The sequence below is a fragment of the Rhodnius prolixus genome, unplaced genomic scaffold, assembly GCF_049639745.1.
Source record: "Rhodnius prolixus isolate KJV_2025 unplaced genomic scaffold, Rpr scaffold_2, whole genome shotgun sequence".
NCBI lineage: Eukaryota > Metazoa > Arthropoda > Insecta > Hemiptera > Reduviidae > Rhodnius > Rhodnius prolixus.
In genome coordinates this window covers 1,840,382-1,861,933 of record NW_027411592.1, presented here as the reverse complement: position 1 = coordinate 1,861,933, position 21,552 = coordinate 1,840,382, and the positions used below count along the sequence as shown (strand labels likewise).

Genomic DNA, 21,552 nt, shown 5'->3' with positions numbered 1-21,552 from the left:
ATGGATACATTAATTAAAACAAAAAAATACAGTGTCTTTTTTTATCCATTTGATTGGATTATAAAGTGACATATCTTTTTAATGCAACATTTCGACATTAAAAGTGAAAACAAAATTACTCTTTTTAAACATTTTATTGGCTTTAAAATTATAATAAAACAGAAATTGTTTTTTAATAAAAATTTTAGTGTACTCTGACCTTATATAGTTAGGTGAAGAAAGTCACAAAACCCAGCAGTTTAGCTTTCATACTGGAGATAATGAAATGTTAGTGGTGATAGCGGAGAAGATAGTCTGAAGAAGATAAGACTATGGGAGCAGTTGGAAGTCTGACGAACCCTAGAAGGAGTATGCTTACTAGTAGAGTGTCAAGTTGAAAAAAAAAAGTTACGATTTAAAAAAAATAAATTTATCTTCATGCACAAGGCACCAAAAAGTTGGATTTGAAATTTTAATTTTGTGTGTTCACATTTTGGTTGTTGAAAGTTAAGTAGTGCCTATTGTTTCAGATCGGCTTTACGTCTAACCACCAAATTGGGTGTCCTAGTATGAGGCGATTAGCAAACATACTTTACTACGTATATACTTCTTAGATCTAGACCGGGAATCGAACCCACTAACCACAATACATGTTAGCTTTACAGGTCTGGCCTCTAACTGCTCGGCTACCGTGGCACCTATGTTGAAAGTACCTCCATTCATCAATTCTTCAAGCACATCAATTCTTGCTGAAAATGGATAATTGTCTCAGGGTTACAAAATCGTCGCACCCAGTGCAGCTGGGTTTATTGCTGACAGTGAATGTATCAAAGAAGTAGTTTTCAGAAATACTTTACAGAAAGGTTATGGAGTAATATAAAAATAAATATGTTTATAGAATAAATAAGTTAAGATATCCTACAGTCGAATTACCTCCCAAATGAAAGGCTTATTTTGGCCTTATGGTTCTTTTTATATTTGCAAGATTAGTTTAGAGTAGAACAAAAACAAAAAAATGGTTTCTATTATACTAATCTTGTAATATGGAAACTCTACGGTAATCACGATCTGGTCAAATTGTTCCTAATTGATTTCAATGACCATTATTCACAAATTTTTGATGAGAACATTGTTAACACATTTCATCAGATCCTAAGCCCAAATGAGCAAGCCCACATACTCTAGCAATACATATTAGCAAAATACCTGCGAAAGCTACGATGGTTTAGTTGGTTTAGTGGTTCAATTCCTGGCCTTTAGGCCTTGGATTTTATTTAATGGTTAATAAAAGAAATTCACAGTAAAGTACGTTTGCTAGTCGCCTCTGTCCACGACACCTAATTGGTAGTTGGACGTTAAGCCCCGCCTGAAATAAATAGGTGATTACTTTTTTTTTTTTTATTATTAGCAAAATACTTGTAAATTATGCGACGCGAGTAATGTTGGAGATATTCGCCTAATTTTTGGCTGTGCACGTAGTTGGAATTTGTGAATATAATTCGGATCACTGTTGAAAATATTTTTCTCATGAATCCAAACTCTGATAAGTTAGCAATTTTAGTTTGAAGTTAGCAATTTCTGGTGAAATTTTTAAATTACTTCAGAAACGATCACAGTTCTTGATCGTACTAGAAATATGGACATCAGGAAATATTGTTTTACAATTTTTCATTAATGAAATCTATATTATTCCAATGCTTGACAAACCGATCCCGGCAATGATGGTATCGGATTTGCATTTTGCCACAGGTAATGTTTTATGGGTTTTGCAGAGCTGTTGCAGACCATAAGCGCGGAGGATTCATAATTTAAAGTAAAGTAATCGCCTACTTTTTTCAGGCGGAGCTTAACGTCCAACTACCAATTAGGTGTCGTGGACGGGAGGGCGGAAGCTCATATTTACTATAAACAATTTTGTTGGTTTTTTTTTTCCTAATAAATGAAAAGTAGGTACACGCAGGATTCGAAACCAACATCCGCTACCTCTTTCAGTTGAATTGTGGATGGATATCAGGTAGTTCGAAACGTTTTTCATTGAAAAAAGAATTCTTAAGAGGGAAACTGATGCTGAAGTTCTATTGCATACAAATAATTAAAAAAACACCTACTTCTGGTTGGGATTGAACTTCCGGCGATTGTTGGTTTTCTAACAGTTTTCATAGTTTTTTCTGAAAACCAGTTTTACGCACTGACGGGTGACGGGCACTTCAAAAATAAATGTATTTGAAGATTTATGAGAAATAGAAAATAATGAAGCTACTAACTACTTAACCTTCTATTATTTGTCAGTTATTTCTGGAAAGTAAGTTAACAATTGTGTGTGTTGAAAAATAGAAACCATTAATTCGCAAAATAAGTTTAGTATTGATTGCACTTTGTTTAAACTTTATTAGACGTTTCAAAAACCTGTCTAAAATTTTCGTCAGAGCGTAAAGGTGGCGTGTTAAATAGAATTCTAGTTGCAAGGCAAAAAAATTAAAATCAATAAATAATCTGATAAAGATAATTTTTAATTTAATTTATTTTTGTCTGAATTTCAACAAAGTTATATTTAATAATTTATTATTTCTCTTTTTAAATTAATTAATGCCACACACAACAATTTGTATCTCTTTTTTAAAATTTTCATTATATTCTGTTCTTTTTTTAAATTATTTATTCTTTCTAAATCTATTTACAATAAATAACTGCTATACATATTTACACAATTTTTGTTTTATATATATATATAATAAATGTTTTTATTTATTTCTTTTTGTTTATACTGGCAAAGATAACAATATATATATATTTTTTTTGTATTTATATTTGTTTTATATTTTCAATATTTTGCATGTAGGTACTGTTCACATTCTAACAATTTTTTTTAATATCATCTCCTTTCTTATTAATATCAAGAAAGAATTAAGTGTATACTATTTTTTGGGTGTTTTATTTTTCAAAAGTTTGGTTTTTCCTTCACCTTATTGCTTTAACATATTTGTAATAATAAATATGATCTTTAAAAGTGGAAAATTAAAAAATTGACTTTTTTCAAATATATATATATTCATTTTTTTTTTTTTTACATAAGAATTAAAAATTTTAAAACACCAACTTTAATTTTTAAGATTATACTTGTTCTTTGTATTGAAAGACGATATTTTATATATATGTATTTATAAAATGTGCACAAAATGGTTTTTAATTTGTTTTATTCATTTAATGTATTTTAAACAAATTTCCCTTCTTTTTTTTCTTTTTTTTTTAAAAAAACTTGGCACATTTTCTTTTACTTTAATTTTTTTTCATTATTTTAAAATGTCTAGAGTCCATCCGGCTTTGGAAGGAAGTTAAAAGGAAATGCCGGTGAACTTTTTTTTAAAAAAGATTGAACAACTAGGCACTAGAATATTATATTCTTTAATAATTAAAAAAAATATATATTAGAAGAACAAGTAACACTGCTATGCGACAATTGAGAGTCCCAAGAGGTTTTTGTTTTAGTGAGAAAGTTTGGCAGCGAAAGATACGAGTTGTTTAAATACTCAAAATGTTTTTTTCTTTCCATTCGGACTCTGAATTTTCCAAATATATTTAATTAAAATTCCTAAGAACTAAAGTGAAAAAAAAATCGATCAAAGTAAAAAAATGGCACTTCCGTCAACCGATTTTCTGCCAATAATGGAATTTCCGTTAACTTCTCCAATAAATGCAGTACAGGAGCCGAGACTGAACAGTATACTGAAATGATGATAGAGTGAAATGAAAGTTGTTGCACCTGTCAAAGAGGAAACTCCATTTAATGCGTAGATGGAGGAGACATGTTTATTTCTGGATAAGCTAAGCGTATGTACTGGAAGGAGCGAATACTGACCTAGAACCGGCGACTCTTCAGACTGTGTAGAAGGAAACAAAAATTCTACAAACCTCCATGGATATTAGGGAGATTTTTTAGCTGATACTTCACACCAAGCAGTGCACATTAGATGAAAACAAGTCGGTCTTCCTCCTGCATACTGTAACACAATTTCCCTTCCACTATGTTGGACAATGAACCTAATCTGAATCAGCAAGTCAATCGACTACCCAGAACACTCTGTTAATCGACAGTAACTCTGAATCACATTTTAAAACAAACGTTCAAACCGACTCATTAAATCCAGAACACTCTGTTAACTCGACTGTAACTCTGAATCACATTTAATATCAAACGTTCAAACGACTCATTAAATCCAGAACACTCTGTTACTCGACTGTAACTCTGAATCACATTTTAAAACAAACGTTCAAAACGACTCATTAAATCCAGAACACTCTGTTAACTCGACAGTAACTCTGAATCCCATTTAATATCAAACGTTCAAACGACTCATTAAAACCAGAACACACTGTTACTCGACAGTAAATCTGAATCACATTTAATAACAATCGTTCAAACGACTCATTAATTCCAGAACACTCTGTTACTCGACAGTAGCTCTGAATCACATTTAATATCAAACGTTCAAACGACTCATTAAATCCAGAACACTCTGTTACTCGACTGTAACTCTGAATCACATTTAATATCAAACGTTCAAACGACTCATTAATTCCAGAACACTCTGTTACTCGACAGTAACTCTGAAGCACATTTAATATCAAACGTTCAAACGACTCATTAAATCCAGAACACTCTGTTACTCGACTGTAACTCTGAATCACATTTAATATCAAACGTTCAAACGACTCATTAATTCCAGAACACTCTGTTACTCGACAGTAGCTCTGAATCGCATTTAATACAAACAAAATTCAAACGACTTATTAAATCCAGAACACTCTGTTACTCGACAGTAACTCTGAATCACATTTAATAAAAACAAACGTTCAAACGACTCATTAAATCCACTTTTACTGAAGCCAGTTAATGCAGAGCCCAAGCTCAACTATAAGCTAACACTGTTTAGAATGTACCATCGGCAGCGGAAGTGCCAGTAATTTCTATCTGGTTAAAACCCTTTAACTTAAGCCGGAATATGGCCAATAAATCATTGTTCCGGCATCATCCTATTGCAACAAACATGTATCAAGAGGAGATGAAAAATTAAGAAAAGCAAATGCATGGTCTTTTCTTTTCAATGAAATCTCTGGATTTTTTTAATCGTATGGAGACTAAGGCTAATTTTATTTTTCTTTACATTATTAATTAATTCATTAAACTTTAATATTTAATATTTTTAACAAGGATGGTATTTCAATTCTTTTTCATATTCAAATTTTTTTTAGTTAAATATAAATCAGATAAGGTTAAGGCATTAACGCAATCTGATGGGCTATGTATTATATTCGGTGCAGCAAAAGATTGCAAAGTATGTATAGCAAGGTTTATGTATTAAAAGTAGCAACAACACGATAACAAGTTGTTTTTTTATGTACTAGCAAGCTCAGATTTTGAGGTAATCAGGGCTTGCCAATGAAATTGAAGTTTATCAAACTCAATGATGTGCCCAAAACATCCAGAGTTCCTAGCAGGAGAGAGGGCTCAAGGGAACCAATATCCTGGCAATCAGTGCTCTAACCAAGTACTCCCTGCTCGAAGTAATCAGTGATCAATGTGTTCATCCCATTAGGATGATTGCTTGCAAAGCTGTCCACCACGGCAATCTTGAGAAGCGTGTGTTGTGGATCGACATGTTCGGGACCGCTGAGAAGGAATTAGGTACTGATCTTATTAACCGAATACTCCTACTTATAGAAATGGGGATATTGGCTTTTCTAACCCCTCCTGACTATTATGTTAGAGCAGCAATAAACAATCCTTTTTCCAAGAAGAGTTTTGCGAACCAAGTAGTTTAGCCGAATAACAACATAAAACATACTTTAAAACAGAGTCCCAATCTCAAAATAAATCCAAGCTTCAGATCATCCACCCATTTCAGTGTGGATTCATCCAATAACGCTTTAGATAAATAATTGAAATTGGATAAATTTTAGATATAAGGTGTTTGAAATTAGCCATAGAGGGATCATGGCGCAACCTGCTCTGACAACAATCCATATTGAATCTCCCCGCAATAAGCAAACAATGTACATGCTCAGGGTATGCTGAGATACTGTTTAGGATAGGGTTAGCATACTCATGGTGAAGGTGCCCGATGCTACCCATAAACCCCGAAGGATGGCTGTCATTGTACGAACATGGAGCTTACTGATAAGGAAGTCCCCTTCAGAGTAGAGAAGGCTTTCTTTTACTAACACAGGCTTGGCGGCCATGAAATTGCACTTCTGAAAATCTGCGCTTAGTTTGCCAAGCTATAGAGGAGAAAATATATTCCTTAACTTCTTGGGGGGTGAACAGCCACCAGAAAGGAGTGTAATGGTTTCTATTAACTAGATGTTAATAGCAGTTTTGTTATCTTCTTTGGCGGCATTGGGGAAGGTGGTTATCCATAATTTTATCTCCTAGCTAGCAGCTTAAATTACAGAACTTCTGGATTTTGACGTCACCTATCGATGAGGAGGAAGGAAGTACGGTACTGAGAACATAGTTTCTTATTCAGAACTTAACAGGGAAAGGACCAGTTGTGGTGTGGTACTAGTGAGTGGTCATCCAGAACTGACGTCACCTAACTTCTCTTCCTGGAACTTCCTAAGGGCACTTGGGTGAGTTGATTCATCACCAGTGTGTCCACCTTAAGACCAGTGGGGGCAGTAGATCTATTTCTTAGAGAAATTAGAAATTTAAGTTGTCAAAAAAAAATTGAAACCCTTTTTTTTCTAAAATAATACCCAGGAAATGAATTTTTTTGTGTGTGTCCTACAATGTCATTAACCTGAAGAAGAACCCAAAAAATTTAAAAATGACGGGGCCCACTTTTTTTGGGAGGGTGTTTATTGGTTCGAACATTTTCCAGCAAAACTCCAAAAATACCCAAAAATTCTTATTCTGCATAATTTGAAGCCCCGATTTCTTGTCATTTCATATTTCAAGGACAAAAAAACAATACAATGAAGGTAATAATAGGGATGGATTCACAGCCTACAAGATAAAACTAGAGATAAAGTAAAACCTTGCTGCACATTAAAACTCTCTAGTGAGTGTTCATTTTTCAAAATGGCTGAGGAATAATTGTTTGTATTCAAAATGTAATCAGTATTAAGAACTATATTACCAAAGAACTAATAGCTCTACTTATATAAAATCCTTCTCATAAAAAGCTATACAATCTAAGTTCTCTAAAATCTATCACACTTTTTCTTATAATTTAAATATACTTTGTTCAAAAAATTCCGGACGAAAAACAGGAAATGACATAACAATATGTACTATACTTGAAGGCTCTCCTTTTTATAAATTCAAAATCCCAAAAAAAAGAAGTTTTTAATATTTGCTTTTGGCACATAATTTGAATATAATTATTTTAAAATTAGTAACCATTTGTATTTAAATTTTTATAATTTTCTTGACGCATATTTGAGGATTGTATTCCTAACACATCACTCTTAAATCATATTCACGTCTAATGATACTATAAGCTAACAATTTTGATTTATTTATTCCAGAATCTCTTTATGTTTATGCCTTCTTTTCAAAACTTGAAGAATATTTTGTTGAAAGAAGAAGAAGAAGAAGAATAAGAGAATCCAACATGCTTGCGTTTGTCGAGAATCGGCGTGATTTGAGAATAAATGGAAGACTTGCAGAATCTGTTACACATTACACAGATTATGGTTTGTTGGTTTAAAATTCATATCATGTATTTACTTTAAGGAACAAGGCATTGCAACAAGGGCCCCGTTGTTATTAGGCTTATGAAAGGTCAAAGCTCCTATTACCTATGGAGCAGCGTCTCAAGAGTTATACGAGGAGCTGGAGGCCGGCCGCACTATTCTGGGGGCCTGCCTTCGGATTTTGTGACTCCCAAATATAACTTCGACAAGCCTTTCAAAAGTCTGTATTGGAGACCGGGAGGCTTGGAGACGTGGACCCACCCAGTGGTGGGAGATTCGATGTGGTACACGGATGGCTCCAAGACAGAGGAGGGTGTGGGAGCGAGAGTGTACGGGGTGAAGCCGAATTGTGGGTTTTCGGTTAGCCTAGGAAAACTAGCTACAGTTTTTCAGGCTGAGCTAGCTGCAATTAGGTTCTGTGCTGCCGAGATTAACGGGCGAGGAGTAAATAATTCTTAGCTCGGATGGTCAGGCTGTTCTATGAGCTATTAGTTTCCAGGTCAATTCAAGGCTGGTTTGGGATTGTCTTGGTGCCCTGAAGGAAATTAGTTGACCAAAATAAGGTCTTTCTAGTTTGGGTACCTGGTCATTCAGGATATAAGGGAAACGAAGTGGCAGATTTATTGGCCCGGGAAGGCTCTGCGGGACACCTCGTTGGCCCGAAGTCCTGTTTTGGGGTTTCGAAGTGTGTTAAGTCAGCGGCCATTAATTTATGGGTGCAGAGTAGGTCTCAGGAGTGGTAGCTTGCCACCCACAGGGCAGAGAGAGGCGAAGGAGTTCATTAAAGGCTATATTCGCCGAGGCTGACTGCAGAATTAGTCCGTCAAGGCCGCGTGGGGCTATAAGGATAATTGTAGGCCTATTAACCCGGCCACTGCAGGCTCAGAAAACACATGCATCGCATAGCCTTTGTAGGTTCTGTCAGGAAGAGGAGGAAACGACGCTGCACGTATTGTGTCAGTGCGAGGGGCTAGTCTGGCAAGGCCTGAGGAGCTTTACCCAAGGAGTCACTCGCCCAGAATTAAGAGTCTGATCAAAATGATGGGTATGGAGGGCGAGCTCTAAAGCTGGGGAGCCACAATAGATCTAAAGGGGCCACAGTGGCGAAGGCCTTGAGGCCGCCCTAATCTAATCTAATCTACTTTTACTTAGAAAAAAACAAGATGTCATTTTATTACTTTGATTTTTATTGGTCGCCACCATTCATATTTAACCAAGAATCCTTTTGAAATTAATCAAAATACATAAATATTTAGAAAATAAATATTAATTAGTATTTATTATTTTTTTGGAAATCGAAGAGCATTAGTAAGGTCGAATTTCCCTACTCATCAGCTCTGTTGATGGATTTAAGTCCACAATCGATCAGGCAGACGTACAATCAATAAACATGCTGCTACGGGCCAGATGAAATAAACAAAAAAATATTGATTTTAAAGCGATAGTAATCTGGATTAGTTGGAGATCGATTATTGAGTCGATAACATATAGAGTTAGCTACTTATTAGTTCCGGAAGTGGAATAAGTTTCTGGATGTTACAGTGTTTACATTGGCGATTCGGAATTGTTATTAAATGAGGATCCTGTCTGATAACTCCCGTCTCAAAAATATGTTGTTTTTTTTTTTAATCAATATTTTTAATAACTTCCTGCACACAGAATAACCCATTTTTTAATTAGAAGTAATTTATTTGGAACCAACACGCGCCTGTAACTTTTCCAATACTTCGTTGAGGGCGCCAACTAAGCTAATAACTGGGGTGGTAGCTTGGAAGGTGTACCAATTGAGAATTGCCCAAAATAATGAAGGGAATCGTAACTAAGAGATTGCGTTAAGGGAAGTCAGAAACTTGGACCGGATGTAATGTCCTTCCATTTCAGTGCAAAGCTGCGATCTTTTTTTTTATAAATAAAATTCTTCCCCGTAAATCACCTGGAATAAACAATTTCTTTTTTTAGCCATATTAAAGGAAATAATATTTAAAACATTCACGCCTATTCCCATATTAATTTAATAAAACAAAAAAGGAGAAAATTAAAAACTGTAAAGTAATAAATTTTGTCTTTAAAAATTTATCTTTTTCAAATATTATAGATTTCTTCCTTTTTTTAAATAAATTATGTAGAGATCCTAAATTTACACTTATTAATAAATATTATTAAGTCATAATTTAAGTATAATAATATATAATATTTTTTATTTTTTTTAATAAGTAGCAAAAAATGTTTTTCAACATTTCCATTATTAATTATTTATATATAATATATTCCAACAAAGATTTAAATAGATTTTGGTTGTGATGGTTATCGATCGACCAAGCTCGATGTAAAATCATCGATTAGTTCCAGATGTTTAAAAATTACAAATTTTCAAAATATAAATTGGTGCGCATAACTTCAAGGTGAATGCAATATACATTCGCTTTTATTAATTATAAATAATTTATTATCTAGAATTCATTATAATCGCTAAAACAATGGGCCGAATGTTATATTAAATAAATGTAATATTAAGGAAGTTTAAATTACAATCACGATTGATTGTTGTAACGCTCACATGTTTTGGTGCACTACAGTTGTTTATAAATTAATCATAAAAATAAAATTAATAAAGTATTAAAAAATTTATTTCAAGTTTTAGTTTTAATAAATACAAAATTTAAATTTAAAATTACAAATTTGCAGTAATTTTATAAAAATTAAGTCTCTTCCGTAATCGTCAATTAAATAATACAAAAATAATTTGAAAACAAAAGATTATTGCCAATTTCCGTCATAATATCCAATGGGGATTCACTACCCATGAAAACCGGAAAGCGTACTTTTACAAAATATGACTCGAACTGGCAATCATCTTTATTTTTTCCTTTCGGATTAATGACTCGATTAACGAATATCTTAGATATTTTAATTGGTTTCGTAATTTTTATCGATCAATTTATTGCAATATACTAAATTCAATTACACCTACCTAACTTACAGCGATTGCTTCTTTTTTCATCTAAGTTAAAAGTTTATCTTCTACTGAATTGAAAATATTACAGAAAAAAATTTAATATTGCAAAATCATTTCTGTGTATTTTTTTCAACTTCTCCCAAGTTATTGTAAAATGAGTGAAGATTTTTTTTATATTCGGAGACAAATAGATTTTACATTCAATAATTTTTAATCTATTTTTTGGTCAAACTTAAGAAGGTAAAAAAGCCTTCAGAACAAAGAATGTTTGGGGTCAATGGTTCTTGCAAATCGTACGTTCCAAGAAGAAAAATTAACGTGATTTTTCGAATTGCCTTGGAGTAAACAGGAAATACACGTATTTGAAAAAAATACAACTTTTATGTTGTAGCCTGTACTCAAAATAAGTTGAAGCTTTGTCGTATAAAACTTTTGAGTTTAAAGGAATTGTAATTCTGGAGTGAAGGGTTACCGCAGTTTGCGCAGTGGTATGAATTCACCTGGAGACGAGAAGAGGCTTACGTAAATCTTCAAAATTACGTCCCAGCTGTTGCATGAAACCAAAAGCAAGGAGAAACTTTAGATAACCATCTCAACCTTTCTCATATCCCTCATTAAAATATACAAAATTTAAAATTTTATATTATCGTTGTACGTATTGAACCTGTATAATCTAAATATTATTTATGTTTATGGTGAAGTGCGCCTTCTATTTGGGGGCGCTGGAGTGGTGTTATTTTAAAAATATTTACAAATTTTTATAGGTTTTTTTTAGAAAGTTTATTGCTGTTGGTTCTGAGAATTTTGCTGTTGAGAAGCCACCTTTTCTTTGAGCGCTTGTATTACACGTTTCTTCAATTCATTCTCCGGAATATGGGACAAGGAGATCAGTTCCTGGCGTGAGAGTCGTTCCAGGGTGGCCGAACCACCTTGCTGTTGCTCTTCGGACAATGAAGTGTCCGACGCCGAACGACGATCACGTCTCTGTTTCGGCACATAGGAAACTATCTTAGGCTTAACGGGAAATTGGTCCTGCATTGTGGTGATCTGTTCAAGCAGTGAAGGCGCGTTACGTTTCCGCTCTTCCAGTACAGCTTCATCCGATGAGCGAGACTTTTCCTCGGCAAAACGTGAAATTCTTTCGCGAAACGTTGGCGACGCTGCGTCCACATAAGAGAATCTTTTGGCTAGCGGCGGATGATGAGACTGTATGGTGGCAGCGTGTTGCAATGGTGGATGATGCGATGTGGTGGCCACGGTGGTGGTCATCGGCGACCTCGGTGGCGGAAGCGGCGGATGGACGGCGATCTCTGGTGGAGGCGCCAGATAGTTTGATCGTGGCAATGTGCACTGCTCCAAGGCGTCCGAGGAGGCGATGCTAAGCTCCGGTGTCAACAGGTGGCTCGCTCGGCGTGAATTTATGTCCGGAGGACTGGGGTTGGTGTCCCTGCTCAGTCTGTAATCAAGTTAACACTAGCTACATGTGGGTGGATCACAGAATACAATAATAATAAGCAATTCTTTAAGCTATTTCACAGTAATTTATTTATATTTTTAATTATTTGAATATTTGCTGTTACCCTAATGGTCGGGTACGACGGGAATGAGGAGGCCGACAGAATCTTCTTTTGAACACTTTTGTGGGATCAGCGGTTTTCTTAGTGAGGAAAACTGTACATAGGAAGGAGGAGATTTGCACTTTTGGACCAGCCTTCTCGATCAGAGATGGGCAAAGATCTGCCTGGGTAACTATAATCCATCCTCAATAAAGAGAAATTCCGCAAAGTGGACGGTTCCCTCAATGGGGACAGAGCGCTTCTAAAGAAGCTAGATCTAGAAAGAGATGGCTCTTGCAGATATTTTTATAGGGAAATGGGAAATTGCCAAGTGGTGAAATAGGACTTATCCTCTCAGATCCTAAGACTTCCAAATCTGGAGGGATTCTTGTAGAGATGAGATTCGCCTGACACCACTAAGCCCCATAAATCTTCAAAGGTCCCATAAGGGGTTGAACTCCCATTGGAAGTTGAATATTTCTCTCAGAGAATGTAGTTGAATGTCTAGCTTGGGTCTGAAGAACTTGTCACTATAATATTGTTCTCTATCTACACAATACATGCATAACCACCTCCTGCCAATTGCTTGAGAACTGTGCGCTTCCATAAATCTGCTGGCTGCGAAATTAATATCTGAACTAAATCGTCTAGCATCTAGATTTCCAGAACTCTTGGAACGGAAAACATCCTTGCTAAATCTTCTTGCCAGTTCCAATCTAGAACAGAGGAGAATTAAATTTATAAGTAAAAAAGGTTCCCTTAAAATTATTATGTTTACCATTTTTACAGGTTCACTCCTGGAGAAATTATTTTAAATAGATAAAATAAATTAAGTAATGAGCGGACATGAATAATGCATTTTTTTAGGTTCAGTAGTAGTGACAAAATTTCATTGGGATCTGAGTTCGCCATGGAGAACAAAACTGAAGTGGCCGCAGTTATTTTCTAATATTATCTATGAGTAAAGTTGGTATCTCTTAAATCCGGTAAATGGATATCCTATTTTTATAATAACTTTTTGTTCACCTGCTTGGAAGCCTGGACATCCTTCTTTGCTGGTCTGGTGGACTTAATAGATTCGGGCTTCTTAGTTTCCTACTTCTGGGACTTAGTCTGCAGCCTCTTTCAGCTTCTCCAAGTGTAAGGCTGTTTTGTTTCTCTTCTTGTTGTACTCTTGAATGAAATACATAAATATATTCAAAATGAATTAGAGGGAATTTCTAATTGAGCATAAGTAAGTATTTATTTTAGACAAACCTTCGGATTTCCTGGATCATTTCGAAAAACTGTGCTTTACTCTTTCTTCGTCGCCTTTGTTCGTGTTCCTTCTAGAACATACGCCACGGATGTACAATATGAAAATAATAAAGGGATCTTTTAAAGGGCAAATTGGGCCATTCGTTTGGGGGACACATCCCAGAAAGGTAGGAGTTATGGCTAAGTCTGATCTTCTCTGAGTATTTAAAAGCAAAATTTAAAAAAAAAAACAATTTACGTAGAGGGAAATTTCGAAATAAAAATTAAACCTTTAAGTAGAGTAAAGAAAATTAGTTTAATAACTTGGAGAAAACTATCTCTGCACTGAAAAGTCATTGCAGTATATTGACAATACCAATTACGTCAAAGTACTTTGTCAAGAAAGAAAACAAAAAAATAAATTGCAATCTGGAAGCATTTTAAAACAGTAAAATAATGGCCAACGTTTTATGTCCAACTTCACCAAATTGGGTGAACGTACTTTAGCATAATTATTTCTTTGAGTAACCATTAAATAAATGTGACCAGCGCGGCTAGATCAGGAATCGAACGCAGTGCCATAATTTTCACTCTCTTTAAGTAAGTTGGTTATCGTAGCGGCCTGAAGCGCAACCGTAGGCCGGAAAATCGAATAACAAATACCAGGTTACGTACCAAGACTTTGAAGGTTCAACGGAGCTTTATTATTTTTACAAAGTTTGTGTTAAACTTATAATATACTTTTAATTTTGACCCTTACTAAAGTTTTTATTGGAAAAGTTATATGAAAAGTTTTACGTCAAAAGAGAGCTCTTCCCTACAAGGGCTATCATTCATTTTAAAAGTTATCCACAAAAAGTTTCTTGCTGGCGGAGATATTAGGATAGAAGGCTCCCTAAAAGGTAAAATCGTTAATCTACCACACTTTTCTAGCTGGTTAGATGATGACAAAAACTATGGCTTAAGTGGAGATCCCAAAATCGAATCCAACCGTTTTTTGGCACGAGAGAACAATGTCCGAACACCGGACACTTCGAAGGAAAATCTGCAGGAGCCAATTAATGACCCTTAGATGTTTGGCGTAACTTAAACTTTTTAATGTTCACATTCTATGGAGGAATAAAAGCGGTTTTATTAAACTTCTTCCATAATTTCCGTCACTAAAAAGGTTGAGGTAAATCTGAGACCTTTTTGAAGACGAAACTTCTATCTAATAAAAAACTTTTCTTTACAAGTTCACCAAAATGTTTTTTTATAATAAAATGCCAATCTGTATAATGGTTGAATGGGGCCAAATAGTGTAAATTTTCTTTAAAGTTCGGCTTTTCAAATGCTTCTGGTGTTCTTCTTCACAAACTGATCAACTGAAGTATTAAAAATTTAAATAATTAAATACTTTTTTTCTGCAACCATGTAGGAATGTTCTCATTACTCAATTAAAATCAGCTGTGTAATGCCCAACTTTACCTCACTAGTGGGGGAAAATTCCCATTAGTGTCACTTTCCTCACTAGTGAGTGAAAAAAACTTTATTGTGCTTCCTTGATAATTTAATTAAAAACTTTAATAAGCTTATTTAACGTAACTAAATAATTAAAAAACGAATATTAACAAAATAAAATAAAAATTGAAAGGAATATAGAAATAAAAATAATCTTTTAATAAATAATTAGATATTTTTAATTATAACAGTTAAAAAGGTTATAGTGTTACCTTATAGAAATTTAAAATGGATTCTAGTGATTCCTGTTTAGTTTTTTTTTTAAGTTAATAACCCTAATGGTTGCAGAAAAAATATAATATTTAACTCGAGTGTAAATTATTTTCCTCACACTCGGCAATTTGCACTTGCACTCGCCTCGCTTCGCTCGCTCGTGCGTGCAAACCCTCGTGTGAGGAAAAGTACTACTTTCCGCACTTGTTAAATAAATAACTATAAATACCACTTTAGATTACACGTGGTTTAACTTCTTTATTTTTTTTGTATGTACAATACAAGAGTGTTACTTGCTAGTAATCTTAAAAAGTAATGAACAATTCATTTTAATTTCCTCTCAGCTAAGAGGATGATGTAATAATTACAATTGCGTCAAATATTCACCGGAAATACCATTTCTGAGGTCACCAGAGTTCATACAAACTGGACTTCCTGTGACGTTCCACACACGGCTTCAAGAAAACGGAAATTCCGATGAGAGAAAGTTGTCTGCGTTCACCACAGATTTGTTTTATTCGTTCATTGGGACCAGAAAACTCGATTTTGATTATCGATCCCCAAACCTTGTTTTTGATTACGTAATAGAAGGCTCACCCTCTTCACACTCTTCTGGAACAGACTGGTTATCTGGCCCTGGCGAATCGTGTGCACCAACTCCCTGGCCGCGTGGTGCGGACTCACCAGTTCAACACAGTTAATGAATCTGTACAGTTTCTGAAAATATATTAAAAATACATTTTTAATAGTGCGCAGATTGAATTTCTATCCCAGTTATAAAGATCAAATACTCACACAACTTTTACAATTATTATCTAAATTCTTACTAATAATTTTTCTTTAAACTTCAAAGTTTGTCCAAATTTAAATTTTATTGGAATAAGAAGGAATCCCTTAATCATGTTTGGCGAAATATGTTTCTGTTAAAGTTGTCTGTTTCCGGGAAGTACTCAAACCAATTTGTCTGTAACGAGAGAACACTGTCCGGAGGCCGGCAGTGCACTGGAAAAAGCTCCGGGCGCTAATAACCTCAGCTGTTGATGCGCAAAAAAAAAAAAAAAAAAAAAAAAAAAATTGTCTTCTTGCCAACGTTTGGACAAATATATGTTCTTCAGAGCGTGGCTATGCGGGTTGGTTGAGTTACAGAAACTGATATTGATACTATTTTTACCTCGCAGCATTATTCATTTGAATGGAGTTTCATAACCAAACATAGATCTAAAGCTACTAATACTCTCATTTAGAATTGTTGCAAACTCTATCTAGATTTACAAAGCTGTATTTGCCAGTTGCATTCTAAAAATAATTGATTAATTAATCTCTAAGATTCAATAAAAGTCACCTAATAAAGAAACTAAACCATTGTTAAGTTAACGTTTTACACTAAACCTACCGACATTTATGCATAACTATTCCTACCGTGACCGGTCAAATGACCGGACTTTAAAATTACTTCAATTTCTTATTTTAGAATGAAGATAATAATTATTTAACTATGAAAATGCATAGTTTCTTTTGTTTAAAAATAAATCTCGTAGATTTTACTCTTTTTTGCATAATTTTTTATAATTATAGGCTTCTCAATTGCATTTTTAGACAGCGTTTTTTAGTCTTATTGCGTTTGCAGTATCTTATTTGACTATTTTCCGACCATTTGTTCGTGTAATAATATTTGTCATACTTTTGCAATAGTAACACAAATTTTGCCTTGAAATTTCACTTCCGGTAGTTTTTTTTGTATACAAAACCCATGCATTTATCCCGGGGCTAAGTCTAGGATATTGAAAACTATTTTTTGAGGCCATCTCCTAGATTTTCCACGAGCTGTATACATTTCTGCTAATTTCAGAGCGACAAACTCCCCAAGAGGAACTCTGCTTTCACATATTCCCAAAAATGGAAAGCCTTTTATTGCATCGAACGCTAGCCAAGATTTGATACTAAATTTGTCCGGTTTATTTGGCATGTACCGAGTAAATCTGCATCTTGACTTTGTTGGGAACAAACGTCCTTGGAAGAGATATATGCTCTTGGTTAGAACAGTTTTGACTGTTCTCAACGAATTTGTTCCAAAATTTAGAGATCAAAGCCAATTTATCGATTTGTAAACGATTATTTCTTTGATCCACTCGAATAAGCCTCAAAATTTCCGTCTATACATTTCTGCTCGTAGTGTTTGAGAAGAATGCTCGTCTCCATTTTTCGTTCCACAGAAAAGAGCAATGTCGTACATTTTTTGCCTCGTAATCCGATAAATGCATTATCAAATTGAGTTTTCGAGACAATTCAGTTACAAAAAAATACATAAATAAATAAAATAAAATATTAAAATAAGTAAATAAAATGAAAATATTCAGCCGGTCAAATGACCGGTCGTGGTACGTTTAGTGTTAATAACTCTCATTACAAGATTCGTGGTTTTTTTTAAGCTAACCTATGCACTGTACAGGAGCACTATAGTAATTCATATTTGGTGAGGTGAGGAATACGTGAAGTCTCCTTTAAAATTTACTGGCAAATGGACTATTATTACTTTATAAATACAATTGGGCGAGTCATTATCGATCATATTAGTCGTTCCTCACTTGCAAAATTATATTATTTGTCATCTTAGGAACTACATACCTAGGTTATTTGTTCTGCTAATCTCTAAACTTTGAGGAATATGTATGTAACTGTTTTATAGACATTTATTTATACAGAATTTATATAGTTCATTTATATTTAAAAAAAATTGAACCATAATGAAGAAGAACATGATAAAAAATTGATCAAATAATGGTATTATAGAAACTATTTGGACTGCACTATTCTGACAGTAAGATACCTATTTCGTGACATCTCGTATGGTGCAAACATTCATGAAGGAAGGGCCTTTGCAGATGAAAGTACTAAGGTACATAACATAAGGTAAAAATCTTACTCTTTAATTAACCTAGTTATTAAAGACTAGAACAAGGCTCGGTTTTCCTAATTGGGAAATACTTCTAGGTTGATTCAGCGTTTTGTGCCTAAAGATAATAGCTACTCTACCTGGTTATTACTCCGGCAATATGTTTAACTCAGATTACCTGACTGAAGAACATAATATTCCTGCTGCGCCAAATAGTTCCTTTGGGTTTATGCCTGAGTATAGGCAATGTGTACCTGTAGAAGAGATGTTCAACTAGGAGTATCAACAAGCCCATCACCACACCGAGTCCCAGCAGCAGGAACACACCTAAAATCATAAAGGATAGGATTCCAGTATTGTTGGAAATTTCTTGTTATTATTTTGTTAATTTAAGGTACATCTAATTTTGAGGATGTTGGAGCTTATTTTAAGTGCAAAGTGTTCTTTTGATACAAATATAACACTGTCCAATACCGGAGTATTGCTCCTCGGAAGAGAAAAATCTAAGGGGTCAACATCTGGATTCGAACCCGGCATCTCCGTGTGAGTGGGCATCCAGTATGCTTATTTTTATAAATTCTTGAGTTATAAAAACAAAAAAAATACCCGCATTCAATTCGTCGACCCCAAAACTCACCTGCAACTGCAGTCACACCCAATGGCTTTGGCTGAGACATGTCTGTATCGGTGGAGAAACAAGCTAGACCGCCATACCATTTCTCCTGGAGTATGTCCATATAACCGTTACTCGTCAGTTTCGCAATGACCGCTGATATACTGTCCTGAAATATATCGCCTTATGGTTAGTGGATCGACACTAAATAAAGTAAATTTCCTTACCTCCAAAGTAGTTTTATATAATAAATATTCTGTAATGAATTCGAGGGAATAATAGATTAAAAAAAAATTAAATTAAGTAAAAAATACAAATCGTTCCTTGAATAAATGAGCTTTACACGGACTCACCTTCAACGGAAATCCTTTAACCATACCAACGGCATAAGTGTCCTCGTTGATGGCGTCTCCAATTTTCTGAAGTTTACATCCTTGATCTGTAGCGCGATAGTAGTCCAGGATTGGAGTATCAGCTATTAATATATCCAGAGTACCATTTCTAGAAAATACCATAGATCGTGAATTACAATTTGAATAAATTATTAATTTCTCTAATACTTCCCATCCACGACACCTAATTGGTAGTTGGACGTAAAGCCCGCCTGAAAAAAATAGGCACTTACATTACTTTTTTTCTCTAATACTAGGTTAGAGGGAGTATTAATTATGCAGATTTCACATGAAATCAAGTTTGTGAGGTTCTCAGTTCGAAAAAGTGATTTTAATGAATTGGGCGGTGTGTAAGTTCATCACTTTCTCCGGCGAAATGCCGAAGAGCCTCTGTCTCAGAGACCGCTCATTACCACCACACTGCAGCGAGTTGAGGAGTCTCGTCACAAACTCTTGGACATTCGGAATGATTAGATCCTCATCACAAACCTCGTCGTATAATATTGCGGCCGAATTTTGAAAATAGTGTCATTTTATCTCTTTCTTTATATACTTGTATACAAATTATTAAAATTGTAAATAGTTTGAATAATTGGGGTAAAAAATGTGAAAATGTACATATCGCTTCCTTTTCATGCGGGCCTGAACGTCCAATCTAGCTGACGACGGAGCGGCAGCTCATATTTTATAATTTCTGAACAACTTCTTGCTTGACTTGCACTAGGGATCTTCTATTTTTTACTAACCGTAACTCAAAAACACTGAATCTATTCCGAAAATAATGGGATGTCACGGTAGCCGAGTGGGTTAGGAGGCGAGACCTGCGAAGCTAATTTGTATTGTGGTACTGGGTTCGATTCCCCGGTCTTAGGCCTTGGATTTTATTTAATGGTTAATAAAAAAGAAATTTATCGTAAAGTATGTTTGCTAGTCGCATCCGTCCACGATACCTAATTTGGTACTTGGATGTAAAGCCCGCCTCAAAAAGTAGGCGATTACTTTACTTAGAATTTTCTTGGCAATACGTTTCAAATAAGCAAATAACCAAACGTGCGGGTTTCTAGAAATCCTAAAGAAGCTGGAAAACTTGATCTCATTGAAATCCTCCTTCAGATGGATTGATTTTGATGAAACTGTGATACTCAAATAGAGTATCTTCGATGACCGCTAATGTAATGTAAAATAGAGTATCTTCGATGACCGCTAATGTAATGTAAAATAGAGTATCTTCGATGACCGCTATTGTAATATAAAATAGAGTATCTTCGGTGACCGCTAATGTAATGTAAAATAATGTATCTTCAATGACCGCTAATGTAAAATATACATTGTTTAAAGCCACTTTATCTCCAAACAAGATTAGTCCGAATAAACGAAGTATAATCGTATAACATAAACAGAAGCTAAAGCCAAGAAGGTTCTGTTATTATTTTATTTATTATGACAAACATTTAAACAAATGGATAATTTTTTTTTTGAAGAAAACTATTTAGACTTACTTGAGATACTGCACACCAGTTGCAACATCCGGTACTGGATACTTCTGCATGTGCTCCCATAATAATTGGTTGGCACGATGCACGTAGTAATCTGAAGCGGATCCTCGGGGTGCTCCCACTCGTTGCCACAACAACTAAAATGAATGACAAATTACTAATTTAGTTTTCTTTTTTCCCTATACACGACTTTTCCTTTCTATCGGCGGAAATTATGCAATGCAATGTATATATTGCATCGGAAATACCTGAGTTCGAAAAAGTGGTCATGAACACTTTTCTTTATGAACCAACCATAATTAGAGAAAGAAGTTTTTTTAAGGTCCATGATTACGGTGCTTTATCTCTGAAGTCTTTGCTCCAAGAGTCATACTTTTCTGCTCATGGCCAGCCTTAGCGCAGTGTTCTCTCCTTGGACGGTGTACGAGGCACCTTGGAGAACTCATGCCACGAGGATTTACTGCGAAGGAAACTTACAATGAGCAACACTGTTTTGTAAAACAGATATTTGTATCAGTGGATAGAAGAATTCAAGACCATTTAGGATTTACTTAACACCACAGGGAGTTGTCCATTCACCATCACATCCGGTCTCAATTGCGAAGTTTGGAATAAACTACACGTTCAGAAGTTTTTTTTTTTATTACAAAAATACGATAATCAAGTGCCAATCTCCAATAAAAATTAGAGATGTTGAATTCAGTTTCCAGCGCGGCCCAACTGTGGTGCTTTTTGAGCCAATTGAAAAAATGTATTCAATTGGCTGGATTTGGAAACAGGTGGTTACCCTTTATTTATCTTTATCTACGTATTCTCTACACTTTAATTATACTAAGAAAGTTTTCTGGCGTTACCAAACTAAGAGTCTAACTAAAGTGCTGACGCTGCAGCAAATAAATAGCGAAAAAGATATTTTGGTGTGATGCGCTTAAAAAAACAGAATATTTCACAGTTCAAACAAAAACTAAAAAGGGATGTTAACAAGTGCAAAGCTGATTGGTTCATTCAGGGCCGGATTTAGAT

At 34.7% G+C, this 21,552-nt stretch overlaps 1 protein-coding gene across 4 annotated transcripts in view; it reads right to left on the bottom strand.

Annotated features, from left to right (window-relative positions):
* Positions 1–2,482: 2,482 nt before the first annotated feature.
* Positions 2,483–21,552, bottom strand: part of LOC141448736 (uncharacterized) — a 135,586-nt gene continuing 116,516 nt past the window's right edge. For 3 of the 4 annotated variants that reach the window (XM_074117314.1, XM_074117312.1, XM_074117315.1), the window contains 9 exons: positions 20,533–20,666; positions 18,995–19,142; positions 18,666–18,810; positions 18,207–18,355; positions 15,733–15,852; positions 13,444–13,514; positions 13,213–13,359; positions 12,759–12,902; positions 2,483–12,086 (listed from right to left, as the gene is read on the bottom strand). In XM_074117314.1, the coding sequence (XP_073973415.1) occupies positions 11,411–12,086; positions 12,759–12,902; positions 13,213–13,359; positions 13,444–13,514; positions 15,733–15,852; positions 18,207–18,355; positions 18,666–18,810; positions 18,995–19,142; positions 20,533–20,666 (1,734 nt within the window). In that variant the 3' untranslated portion in view covers positions 2,483–11,410. The remainder of the gene's footprint in view (positions 12,087–12,758; positions 12,903–13,212; positions 13,360–13,443; positions 13,515–15,732; positions 15,853–18,206; positions 18,356–18,665; positions 18,811–18,994; positions 19,143–20,532; positions 20,667–21,552) is intronic. The other variant, XM_074117313.1, reaches the window with a different exon arrangement.